At 45.5% G+C, this 12,364-nt stretch overlaps 1 protein-coding gene across 1 annotated transcript in view; it reads left to right on the forward strand.

Moving 5' to 3' along the window:
* The first annotated feature begins 3,646 nt into the window (after positions 1–3,646).
* LOC102283468 (collagen alpha-4(VI) chain-like) overlaps positions 3,647–12,364 on the forward strand; it is a 121,320-nt gene continuing 112,602 nt past the window's right edge. Inside the window, 6 exon segments of the mRNA XM_070364681.1 lie at positions 3,647–3,917; positions 6,924–7,244; positions 7,247–7,510; positions 8,706–9,311; positions 11,179–11,668; positions 11,670–11,757. Of these exon segments, the coding sequence (XP_070220782.1) occupies positions 3,647–3,917; positions 6,924–7,244; positions 7,247–7,510; positions 8,706–9,311; positions 11,179–11,668; positions 11,670–11,757 (2,040 nt within the window).

Below are 12,364 nucleotides of genomic sequence, written 5' to 3' on the forward strand. Positions count from 1 at the left end.
CTTGGTATTCTATAATAATGTACATGGGAAAAGAATTAGAAAAAGAGCAGATATATGCATATGTATAACTGAGTCACTTTGCTGTACACTGGAAACTAACACACTCTGTTACTAACTAACACACACTGTTAATCAAACATACTCCAATATAGAGTAAAAACTAGGTGAAAAAAACATGATGGAGGTAATAGTATTCTTTAAAAAATTGAACTAGAGTTGATTTATAGTGTTGTGTTAGTTTCTGGCATACAGCAAAGTGATACAGTTATTCATATATATGTATATATATATATATGCCGGGAGCCAGTGAGGCATTCCACTCGTGACAAAGGTCATGAGGAAGGAGGCTTGGCACACGCAAAGGCGGGATCAAGCCGCAGGAGTCCCCCGGATGTTCTCGAGCATCTACCCCTCAAAAAACCAGTCTGCCTACTTTACTGCTTTGTGCTCTCACCTCTGACTTTACTGGGGGCTGTCCCCCACCACCATCTCACTCTCTCTGTCAAAGAGTTAACTTACAGCTCCAATTAATAAAGTTCCTGGGCAATTAGGAGTGTTTAAATCCAAACCCCTCAGATAGCTCTCTAACTCGCCTGACAAGTTTACCTGGACTCCTACAGCTATGCATACGATTGTTTACAGTCTCCCAGCCTCGAGAGGCAAGAGAAGCTTAAGATATTCAAATAGCTTAGAGTTTCTCAGAGAGTTAGAAACTGTCAGAATAAAACTAGTAAAAGATTTCATTGATGAGCCAATGCTTGTTGCCAAGTTTCCACATCCCCTGTATTGTATCCTTGAATGTGTGTTAATTAATATAGTTGGTATGTAGAAAAGATAAGTAGTGGCCTTAGTGTTAGCAACTTTAGACCCTTAAGGTAATAAATTCTTTCCTTTGTTGTAAACCCGTTACACATCCGCCCTATAGGAATGCAATTTTATCTAACACCTTCGGAAGATGGCGCCAAACCTTAAAATAATTACTCTTAGAGAAAATAAGTCTTTGTCAAGAGTCATAAAATGTTAATAGGCCTTCTGGCCAGAAGATGATGTAAATCACCTAAACCATTTGAATACGATAAATTTGCAGGATAGAAACCCTGGTTTTTGATAAGGATCAAAGACTGCTGACTTTGCATCCCCTATTATCCTCTATGTGTAACTTAGGGTATAAAAACCCCTGTTGAAAATAAAGCTATGGGCCTTGCCTGCCAAAGCTTGGTCTCCCCATGTCATTTTTCTCCTTAACTTCCAGCTGAGTCTCCATCTGGAGCGCAGAAATCCTCTGTGACCACTTATTTGCCTGGGCTTCTAAGACCCACTCGAGAAGGTGTCTAAGGTGGGGCACCTTCCGCTATTCGAGAGGGCGCCTGCAGCCTCCGTGGTCAGAGCTAACCTGGTGTCACGGGTTATATTGATTTTCTGTGTAAACCAAGCTACTCAGCTTCTTTTCTCCACTGAATTTTCCTACTGAGCTATCCTCATTCTATTACTCTTTATATCTCTAATTAACATTTGAATAGGTCGCTGAAGCTGTCTCTCCTTCGAATACCCTGGATCAGCAGGGGCTGGTCCCCGGCATATATATATTCTTCTTAGATTATTTTCTATTATAGTTCATCATAAGATATTGAATATAGTTCCCTGTGGTGTACAGCAGGCCCTTGTTATATATTTTACATGTAGCAGAGTATCCTGAATATTCACTGGAAGGACTGATGCTGAAGCTGCAGCTCCAGTATTTTGGTTATTTGATGTGAACAGACAACTCATTGGAAAAGTCCCTGGTTCTGGGAAAGACTGAGGCCAGAAGGAGAAGAGGACATCAGAGTTGAGGTGACTGGACAGCATTACTGATGCAATGAACATGAACTTGGGCAAACTCCGGGAGATGGTGAGGGACAGGGAGGCCTGGTGTGCTGCAGTCCATGGGGTCGCAGAGTTGGACACGACTGGGTGACTGAACGACAACAATGAAAGTGTATCTCTATCAATCCCAAGCTTCTAGTTTATCTCTCTCTCACCTTTCCCCTTTGATAAATTTGTTTTCACCATGGGGGCTGTGGTTCCCAGAGTTAGAGCTGGGTATGGAAGAAGCAGCTGCAGGAGGCAGCTCTGAGTTTAGGGAGCCAAAGGGCAAATGTGAGTCATACCTGTGATAACGCCACGTGTCAAATGGGTTCAGTTTAAGTGGTGCCCAGAGAGTGTCTGGAGAAGGGCATGGAAACCCACTGCAGGATTCTTGCCTGGAGAATCCCATGGACAGAGGAGCCTGGTAGGCCTTTCAGTTTATGGGGTCACAAGTATCGGACACGACTTAGGGACGAAACCACCAGAGAGTGTCAGAAGTCAAAGGTGAAAAGCTGATGGCTCAGGGCAGCTTCTCTAGAAGCAGAGCTGGGGAGAGGGATTGGGCAAACGTGTTCTTTTGAGGCAGGGCTCTTTAAGACCAACCTGTAAAGGAGTAAGAGGAGTGAGATAGGCAATCGGGGAGAAGCAGCCAAGCAAGGAGACAGCCCCCCATAAAATCAGACTGTGGCCTCAGCAGGGCACTGCCAGGGCATAAATGGCACCATGAATGGTTTCAGTTAAGGCCAGGAGCCCAGATGCTTGTATCCCCACGTGATCAAACATTGGCCACTGGGTGGGGGTGGCCCGATATAACTTCCCAGGCGTCTCCAGATACGGCTGCTGCCTTCAGCCAGGGGCAGGTCTCTGCACAAAGTCTCAGCTGGGAGCAGGTGATAGAAGCCCTTGAAGCAGCTGGGAAACCAGTGTGCCAGCTGGCAAAGGGGATGTAGGTGGGGGATTCCAGCAGCACCCCGTACTCCTAGAAAGCTGGTTTCCTTTATGAGCTTTAGGAGTTCCCTAGTGGCTCAGCTGGTAAAGAATCCGCCTGCAATGGGGGAGACCTGAGTTCCATCCCTGGGTTGGGAAGATCCCCTGGAGGAGGGAAAGGCTACCCACTCCAGTATTCTGGCCTGGAGAATTCCATGGACTGTATAGTCCATGGGGTTGCAAAGATTCGGACAGGACTGAGCGACTTTCACTTCACAAGGGTTCAATGAAGGGCCGTGGTCAGGGGTCTAATGGAAGGGTCAAACGTCTGCTGGAATTAAACAGAGGGTGGCAGGGGAACAAAGGTAGCCAGTGGTCCTGAAGCCAAGGAAGATGACGGTGCGTTGGGCCAGGTGCACATCAGCTGGTAACACAGAGCTGTTTGGTGTAAAGGCAAGGAAGAGGGAGGCGGGGGAGATGTATTCCCAGCCATTCACAGCAGCCTTCCGTTTCACGGTATCTTATCGTGAGAGGCCTCTCTTCTGCAGCGTGCGGGGAAGCCTCTGCAGGGGACCTCGTGTTTCTGGTGGACCCCAGCGTCCACCCCAAGAACATGCACAGCGTGCGGAGCTTCTTGAACACCATGGTCCACAGCTTCGGTGTTAGCAGGGAGGTGGTCCACGTGGGGCTGGCCTGGTACCGCTACGAGCCTCAGTCCGAGTTCCTGCTGTCCCCCTATGCCCGCAAAGACTAGGTGCTGAGACACATCCAGAAGCTGCCCTTCACTCCTGGGGCCCGCAATTGATCAGGCCCTGCGGTTCCTGCTCAGCACCACTTACAGGGAGCTGCCGGGAGCCGCGCGAGCCGGGGGATGGGGGTGGGGCGAGGTGGTCATCGGCGGCCGGCGGGGGACCGCGTGCGGGGGGCCGCCGGCGCCTTGAGGAGCGCGGCGTCCGGCTCCACGCGGGGGGCGTCGGGCCGCGCGTCCCGCCGAGCTCCGGGAGATCGCCAGCCGGCCCGCGGGACGTTTGTCAGCCGTGATCCCGACTGCGCAGGCCTGCGCCGGCTCGCCCCGAAGCTGCGCCAGGACATCTGCGACACTTTGGCAAGCGCAGCGGCACCTGTGGGCCACACTTCTCCAGGTGCAAAGGCTTCCCCCCTTTATTTCTGATCTAGAAGTCAGGAAACTCCAAAGTTTTATGCCGTGTTCATCCCTCCCTCTTATCTCTTCCAATATGTGTGCATGTTGAATTAATCAGTTGATTTTTATTGAAATATATTTGATTTTTTTGGTGTTAGCTTCTGGTATATAGCAAAGGGTTTCAGATATATATACATACACATAATCTGCGAATCCCAAACTCCTAATTTATCCCTCCCCCGTCCCCTTCTTTGGTAACCATAAATTTGTTCTCTAAGTCTATGAGTCTGTTTCTGTTTTGTATATCAGTTCATTTGTATAATTTTTTTTAAAGATTCCACAAAGTGATATCATATGATATTTGTCTTTCTCTCTCTGATTTATTTCCCTTAGTATGGTAATCTGTAGGTCTATCCATTTTGCTGCAAATGACATTATTCCATTCTTTTTTTTGACTGAGTAATATTTATCCTGCATCTGCAGGCAGATTCTCTACCAGTAACACCACCTGGGAAACCCATTATGTACCTTCTTTATCCATTCATCTGTTGATAGACATTTAGGTTGCTTCTTTGTCTTGGGTATTGTAAGTAGTGCTGCAGTGAACACTGGGGAACATGTATTCTTTAAACATCAAATTTTCTCTGGGTATTTTGCATGTTTAATTTTAATAGTAGAATTTCACGAAACCGTCTACACTTTATGCTCTTTTCCAATCATTGACTAAAGACCTTTCAACTTTTTTTATATCTTGTGAGCCTTATGATGGTTCTATATATAGACAACTGTAAGTTTGTTTTTGAAGACAAAAGTTTGTTCCTAGAATGATATTATTCCTAGATTAACTTACCCATATTGCCTGGATGAAGGCAGAGGAGGGGAGAGGGCCAGCGGATCCAGGAAGGTTGCTTAAATTGCTGCCAGTGTGTTATGTGCTGGTTAAGACGGTGAATTGAGTGAAAAGAAAGATCTGGTTTTAAATCCCAGGTCTCTACTTTCTGGGCCATCTTAATCAAGTTACTTTATTTCTCTGAATTAAAAAAATTTTTCCTTAAAATGATCGTACCTAATTCAGTTAGTAGTTGAAAGCATTAAAGAAAATTATGTAATTAAAGTGCTTATCACAGTGCTTAATCCATCAGGGTTGTCTTGACCCAAGGCAAGGAGGTAAGCCTTCACATACTTTGGGCTAAAAAACTCCAGTAGCTGAAGAGAAGTCCTCCACAGGGCTGTGTACAGAAATGATAAAAGGGGATTCAAGATACACGCACCTCTAAGTTCAGAGCAGCACTGTTTACAACAGCCAAGACACGGAAGGAGCCTAAATGACCATCTACAGATAGATGGCATAAAGAAGATGTGGTGCTATGCAGTGCTATTAGCCATAAAAAAGAGTGAAACATGTATGGATGTGAGAGTTGGACTGTGAAGAAGGCTGAGCGCTGGAGAATTGATGCTTTTGAACTGTGGTGTTGGAGAAGACTCTTGAGAGTGCCTTGGACTGCAAGGAGATCCAACCAGTCCATTCTAGAGGAGATCAGTCCTGGGTGTTCTTTGGAAGGAATGATGCTAAAGCTGAAATTCCAGTACTTTGGCCACCTCATGTGAAGAGTTGACTCATTGGAAAAGACTCTGATGCTGGGAGGGACTGGGGGCAGGAAGAGAAGGGGACGACAGAGGATGAGATGGTTGGATGGCATCACCGACTCGATGGACGTGAGTGTGAGTGAAACTGGGAGTTGGTGATGGACAGGGAGGCCTGGTGTGCTGCGATTCATGGGGTCACAAAGAGTCGGACACGACTGAGCGACTGAACTGAACTGAATGCCATTTGGACCAACGTGGGTGGACCTCGAGATTATCCTGCTAAGTGAAGTAAGCCAGAGAAAGGCAAATGCCATTTGATGTCATTTATATGTGAAATCTAAAACATGACACGAACGAACTGATCTGCAGAACAGAAACAGACTCAAAAACACTGAGAACAACTTGTGGTTGCTGGGGGAAGAGGGCGTTGGGGAGGGATGATTGGGAGTTTGGGATTAGCAGATGCAAACCATTATATCAATCAGTTCAGTCGCTCAGTCATGTCCGATTCTTTGTGACCCCATGGACTGCAGCACACCAGGCCTCCCTGTCCATCACCAACTCCCGGAGTGTCCGTTGCTGCTGCTGCTGCTGCTAAGTCACTTCAGTTGTGTCCGACTCTGCAACCCCATAGATGGCAGCCCACCAGGCTCCTCCGTCCATGGGATTCTCTAGGCAAGAGTACTGGAGTGGGTTGCCATTTCCTTCTCCACATATCCATTGAGTCGGTGAATGAATAAAGTCCTACTATATAGAACAGTATAGTGGAAACTAATACAGCATTGTGAATCAACTATACTTCAATAAAATACATTTTTTAAAAAAGAAAGAAACCCGACAGGACCTGGGAAGAGCACTGACATTGTCTACTACCGGAGCTTATCCTCTTTTATCCTCAAAACAACCCCTGTGAGAGGAGAGCCAGTATAAAGGCATCAGTGCTGCAGAGAAGACAATTGAGTCTCCAAGAGGTGAGTGATAGTCAGGTCACAGGGCTCCTAGGCGGTGGAGCGGCAACGAGATGTGTCACAGAACAGGGGCTGTATTCAGCTTTTTGACCAGTTGGGGCCAGTACACTCCTAGAGACGAGGTTTACTCCCCCTGGGAAGAGGACAGCCCCTTTTTTAGCATGCCGAGCAGCATTTACACAAAGTGTTTTTCTCTGTAATGTGGTTCCTGAGATTGTCCAAGTGAATTTCAAGATGGAGGCAGGACAGAAACCTCAGAACATGATGAGAGGAGGGAAGGGGAGGTCCGAGGGATGTTGTCACTTCTTTGAGCACACGGTCACATAGGGGGTCTGAGGAGCACCCCCGGTAGGCTCCTGCCACTTCTCCCTCTTTCTGCGCACTAGCTCCTTTGGTTTGAAGCATTTCTGAGTGAAGACTGCAGACCCTACGCCTTTTGTCGTCTCTTGCAGTTTGCAGAGAGGCAGTCCTGGCAGACATTGTCTTCCTCGTAGACAGCTCAACCAGCATGGGGCCCCAGAGCTTCCAGAAGGTGAAGAGCTTCCTTCACTCCATTGTCTCGGGGCTGGACATCAGCAGCGGCCAGGTCCGAGTGGGACTTGCGCAGTATAATGACAGAGTCTACCCGGGCTTTCGGCCGAACCAGCATCCCCTGAAGAGTGCGGTCCTGAAGCGGATTCGAAACCTGCCCTATCGGACAGGGGGCACAAACACAGGGAGTGCCCTGGAGTTCATCAGGACCAACTACTTGACCGAGGCAGCTGGCAGCCGGGCAGGAATGGGGTTCCCCAGATAGTGATCCTGGTGACAGACGGGGAGTCCAATGATGAAGTCCAGGAGGCAGCTGACAGGTTGAAACGAGATGGGGTTGTGGTGTATATGGTAGGGGTCAACATCCAGGATGTCCAGGAGCTGCAAACCATAGCCAGTGAGCCTCTGGAGAAGTTTCTCTTCAACACTGAAAACTACAACATCCTGCAGGATTTCTCAGGAAGCATCCTCCAGACTCCGTGCTTGGCCGTGGAGGGCAAGATCCAAGGTAAGAGGCCACCGGAAAGGCCAGCATTCCAACCAGGATGCTTGATTCCAGCGGGAGCCGTGATACACTGAGCGGGAGGGAATCACTGGATCTCCTGGGGAGACTTCCTGAATGAGCCAGGGCTTGAGGATGGAGCTCTTGTGGGTGGGAAAGAACATGCTGTCATACTGTTCAGAGGAAATAGCGTGGGTTCTGAAGTCCAGAGACATTTTTTAAAAATCCTGTCTTTGCCACTTGCTTTTTGTGTGAGCATGCCCAGACAGCTTTACTTTATACACTTCAGATTCCTCATCTGTGCAATCCGGAGATTTATGAGGATTAAAATAGATACAAATGTATAAAAGCCTCTAGCACAAAGTAACTGCTCAGCATAAAGTAGCTTCCCTTGCTTCCTCCGTTGGTTGAAGAATAATTTTTTTTTGAAGAGCAAGTTGTTAAAGTTTAATTATTATACATGTATATATGACTGAGATTATCTCATATCCTGAGTTGCATGTAATATGTAGTTCTATCCAATAAGCATATTTTAAAGTGCCATAAATTAGGTGTATCAAGCATTTTTGGCCGTGGCCAATAAGTAAGAACAGAGGACATTACTTATATTGATACAAATTAAAACAACAAAATACCACTTTTCCCTTTTGAGAAAAGCAAAACTAAAATGCTTTATAATATTCTTTACTCTGTTGGTGGAATTTGAAGGTGAGACCACCTAGAAAGGGTGAGTCCAGAGTTTATCTAGTGGTGAGGTTTGGACCTATTGTTTATTACAGTTTCTTGTATTAAAGTAAAACTATCAAATGTTATATATGTAGTGAAAAATATATTATAATGTTAAAAAAACTAGCTTTAGGTGCAAGTTATGGATATGAGTAATATAATTTATAATTAAACTTTTTTCTTTTGTGAATTCAAAACATCCATTATCCTATAGTTAAATAGTTTGTAAGCAAGATATTTAATAAAGAAGAAGAATTGAAAGATACTGTAGTCAGAAAAGCAGGCAGTGTAGGGTATCGGAGGGAGAGAACCTTGTGACAGAGTTTTACACAGAGGTGATAAAAATACAATACGTACAGTGTTACATAAAAATAATACCTCTCCCTCTTTTATTCCCCACAGAAAACCATCCTTGTATTTTCATGACATGTTTATTTGATATATCCCCCCTCTCTGACCTTTCTCTTAACTCCAGAATCTACTCAGCGCTATGCGGATGTGGTCTTTCTTGCCGACACCTCACAAGACACATTGCAGACCAGTTTCCAGTGGATGCAGAATTTCACCTCTGGAGTGGTGCGCATGCTGGATGCTGGCAGGGACAAGTACCAGATTGGTCTGGCTCAGTATGGTGGCCAGGGTCACACTGAGTTTTTGCTCAACACTTACCAGACCCAGGATGAGATGATGACTCACATTCATGGACACTTTGTGCTCCAGGGAGGCTCCAGGAGGACAGGCAAAGCTCTGCAATACCTTCATCGGACCTTCTTACAGGAAGCAACGGGAAGCCGGTTTCTCCAGGGCATGCCCCAGTATGCCATGGTCATCACTTCAGGGAAATCTGAGGATGAGGTCCACGAAGCTGTGCAGACATTGAGGGAGAAAGGCGTGCAAGTCATGTCTGTGGGTGTTCAAGACTTTGACAGTAGAGAATTAGAGGCGGTGGGGACCCCACCCCTTGTGTATGATATGCAAGGGCAAGATGGGGTTAGACAGGTGATACAGGATGTGAGTGGGGTGATCCAAGGCACTGGGCAGCTCGAGACCAAGCAGGAAGCCAAAACGGAGCCTATAGTAGGTAAGGGTTGGTCTCTAGGTATGTGAGCCGCTGGGGGCGGGGGGTAGGGGGGCTCATATTAGGAAAGTCTGGGGAAAGAGCAGAGAAGGGGGCATTCAAGGTTTCTCAGTTAGTAGACAGTAGGACCATTGGATGGGGAAGAGAAGGAGGCATGGGTTTGCCTCAGGCACATGCCTTATATTAGTTAACTGTGCTCACAAGGATGCTGCATAAAAAGCCATGCAAAAAGTCGATGGCTGAAAAGAATTATTTGTATTCACAGATCTGCTGGAGGTCAGCTGATCTTCGTTGGGCTCAACTATGTTGGGCTTTGTGGATCTTGCCTGGGCTTATTCACAGATTAGGATTTGGCTGAGGGTTGGCTGATCTACGTTTGGTTGTGCTCCATAGATGTCACTTTCCTACTGAGATCATTAGGCTAGCCTGCACATATCCTTTGCATGGTAATTACAGAGGTATAAGAGAGAAAACCCGGTTGAAAAAGCATTTTTTGGATCTGCTTTATCATCTAGTAACATTCCACTGGCAAAAGCAAGTCATATGGCTATGTCATCATTAGTGAAGTAAGACAGTATATTCCTCTCATAGAAGTGTAGGCAGTGAATATTTCTGAACAGTAATCCAATTTGCTTTATGCCTTTTCCAGAAAAAGGAGCGTTCAGTCTTCTCCCCTAGAGATCGAATAAAGTCATTCTTTAGGGTTTAGCATCATTCAAGATGCTCAAGGGAGAGGCTAATGACATTTTGGGTCATAGAAGTCATAATGTAGAATTGTCCTGTATATTGCTGAAAGTCTAATATCCCTGGTGCCTTCCAGTAGCATCCCTGAATGAATCTTATGACAATGCAAAACAACACCAGTTATTTCCAAATGTCCCCTGGGGATGGGTACCACTGTTGGTTAAGAACCACTGAGCCTTATCTCCTGCTAAGCCCATTTATACATTCTAACCAAAGTCAGATCAGTCCTGGGTGTTCATTGGAAGGACTGAGGTTGAAGCTGAAACTCCAATACTTTGGCCACCTGAGGCAAAGAGCTGACTCATTTGAAAAGACTCTTATGCTGGGAAAGATTGAGGGCAGGAGGAGAAGGGGACGACAGAGGATGAGATAGTTGAATGGCATCACTGACTCAATGGACATGAGTTTGGGTAAACTCCAGGAGTTGGTGATGGACAGGGAGGTGTGGCATGCTGCAGTTCATGGGGTTGCAGAGAGTTGGACACGATTGTGTAACTGAACTGAACCAGTCAAGCTGAACTACTCACCATTTGCTACGTATGGGTCATCCTTTCCCACCTCTGTCTCTGTCCTTGGATACACTATACCATCAACCTGAAATGCCCACAGTCAAAACTTTATCCTTTAGTTCTTAAGTTACCTTATTGCGAGAGCATCCCTGCAAGTAGAAGTGATCAGTCCCTCCTTTCTCTCAACTGTCATAACACTGCCCAGGCCTCTCAAAAGATAATTTGACCCAAGGTTTCCTGAAACCAGAAAAGTGAAGGAAAAAACTAGGCAAGCAAGACTAAGATGCTTCTAATGGACTTAGATGAATTGAAAAATGGTCTTAAAGCACTTTCTTGTGGATATTCATATATTTACATATTTGACAAGTGATATGAACACATTTTCACATGGGAAATTTTGAACCCCATAATGTTCTTTGACGACCATGCCAAATGATGGTCATAAAGGCTTCCACTAAATTCTAATAAGCATAAGTTAGTATAAGATATATTATTATATATTATATACAGTGTATAAATACAAAGCATAATACAGCCTTTGTATACAGAAAGAGTGTTGTCTTTATTCCTCTGTTCTCATACTAAGCCCGTCTTCCTGTTTCTGTTTTTGTCTATAGAGTGTCTGACTGCTATCCCGGCTGACTTGGTATTCCTCATTGAGGACTTTAGCAGGGCTCAGCAATCGAATTTCCAGCAAGTTGTCAGTTTCTTAAAGACCACCATCAGATCTCTCAGTGTTCATCCGGATGTCGTGCGGGTTGGCTTGGTCTTCTACAGCGAGGAACCATGACTTGAGTTTTCTCTGGATGCATTTCAGAATCGAGTCAAGATCTTGGAGCATCTGGACAAACTAACTCACAGGGGAAGAGCAGGACAGACTAAGACTGGTGTTGCGTTGGGTTTCTTAAGGAATGAGGTTTTCATCCAGGAGAAGGGCAGCCGGTCCCAGCAAGGTGTGCAGCAGGTAGTCGTGGTCATCATGGCAGGCTCCTCCCAGGACAACGTGTCCAGACCAGCTTCCCTCCTCCACAAGGCAGGGATGACCATCTATGCAGTGGGCTCCCAGCTTGCCTTGGAGAGCACGGACCTGGAAAAGATAGCATCATATCCCCTTGAAGCATGTCATCCTCCTGGAATCTTTTTTGCAACTTGCTGTTGTGGGAAGCAAGATTAAGAACCAGCTCTGTCCTGAGCTTGTGGGCAGAAGGGCTTTTGTGTCTGGGATGGGCTTTGCCTTGCAAGAAGGTAGGAACACCTTTTCCAAAAATTTGATTTCTTTAAAATCTTTGTTTGCTCCAGTGACCCACCTCCTCTACCCCCCATCCAAGAAAAGATTATGGAGTCAATTCATTAAAAAACAGAAACAAGACTTATAAAATCTTTATTTTGATGCCAAACAGCAGAAGATGTGAATGAAAAAGTGGATATTCTTGCCTCCTCCTGTCTTACCCCTCATCCCTTTTAACAAAGAATTGGATGAAAATACATGTATCTTTACAGTAGGAGCTGTAGGGATCAGGGTATGAATTAACCACCTGTTAAGCCACTTAAAACAGGAGATTATTTCTAAAAAGACACAAGCATTCTTGAATTTTAAAATTTCAGCTTAAAATTTAATAAGTGACCATGACATTTGTGTAGGACCAAGGCTTCTTGAATATGAGTCCTGCTGACTGGAGTTCCACATGGTCTCTTCATTAATCATCTGAAAGTGCATTTTCTATAATTTCCAGTTTCACTTTCTTTCATGTGGAAAGAGAACCACTTTGGAAACAATCTGAGTCCAGAAATCCTTATTGATTT

Source organism: Bos mutus, chromosome 1 (genome assembly GCF_027580195.1).
Source record: "Bos mutus isolate GX-2022 chromosome 1, NWIPB_WYAK_1.1, whole genome shotgun sequence".
Lineage (NCBI taxonomy): Eukaryota > Metazoa > Chordata > Mammalia > Artiodactyla > Bovidae > Bos > Bos mutus.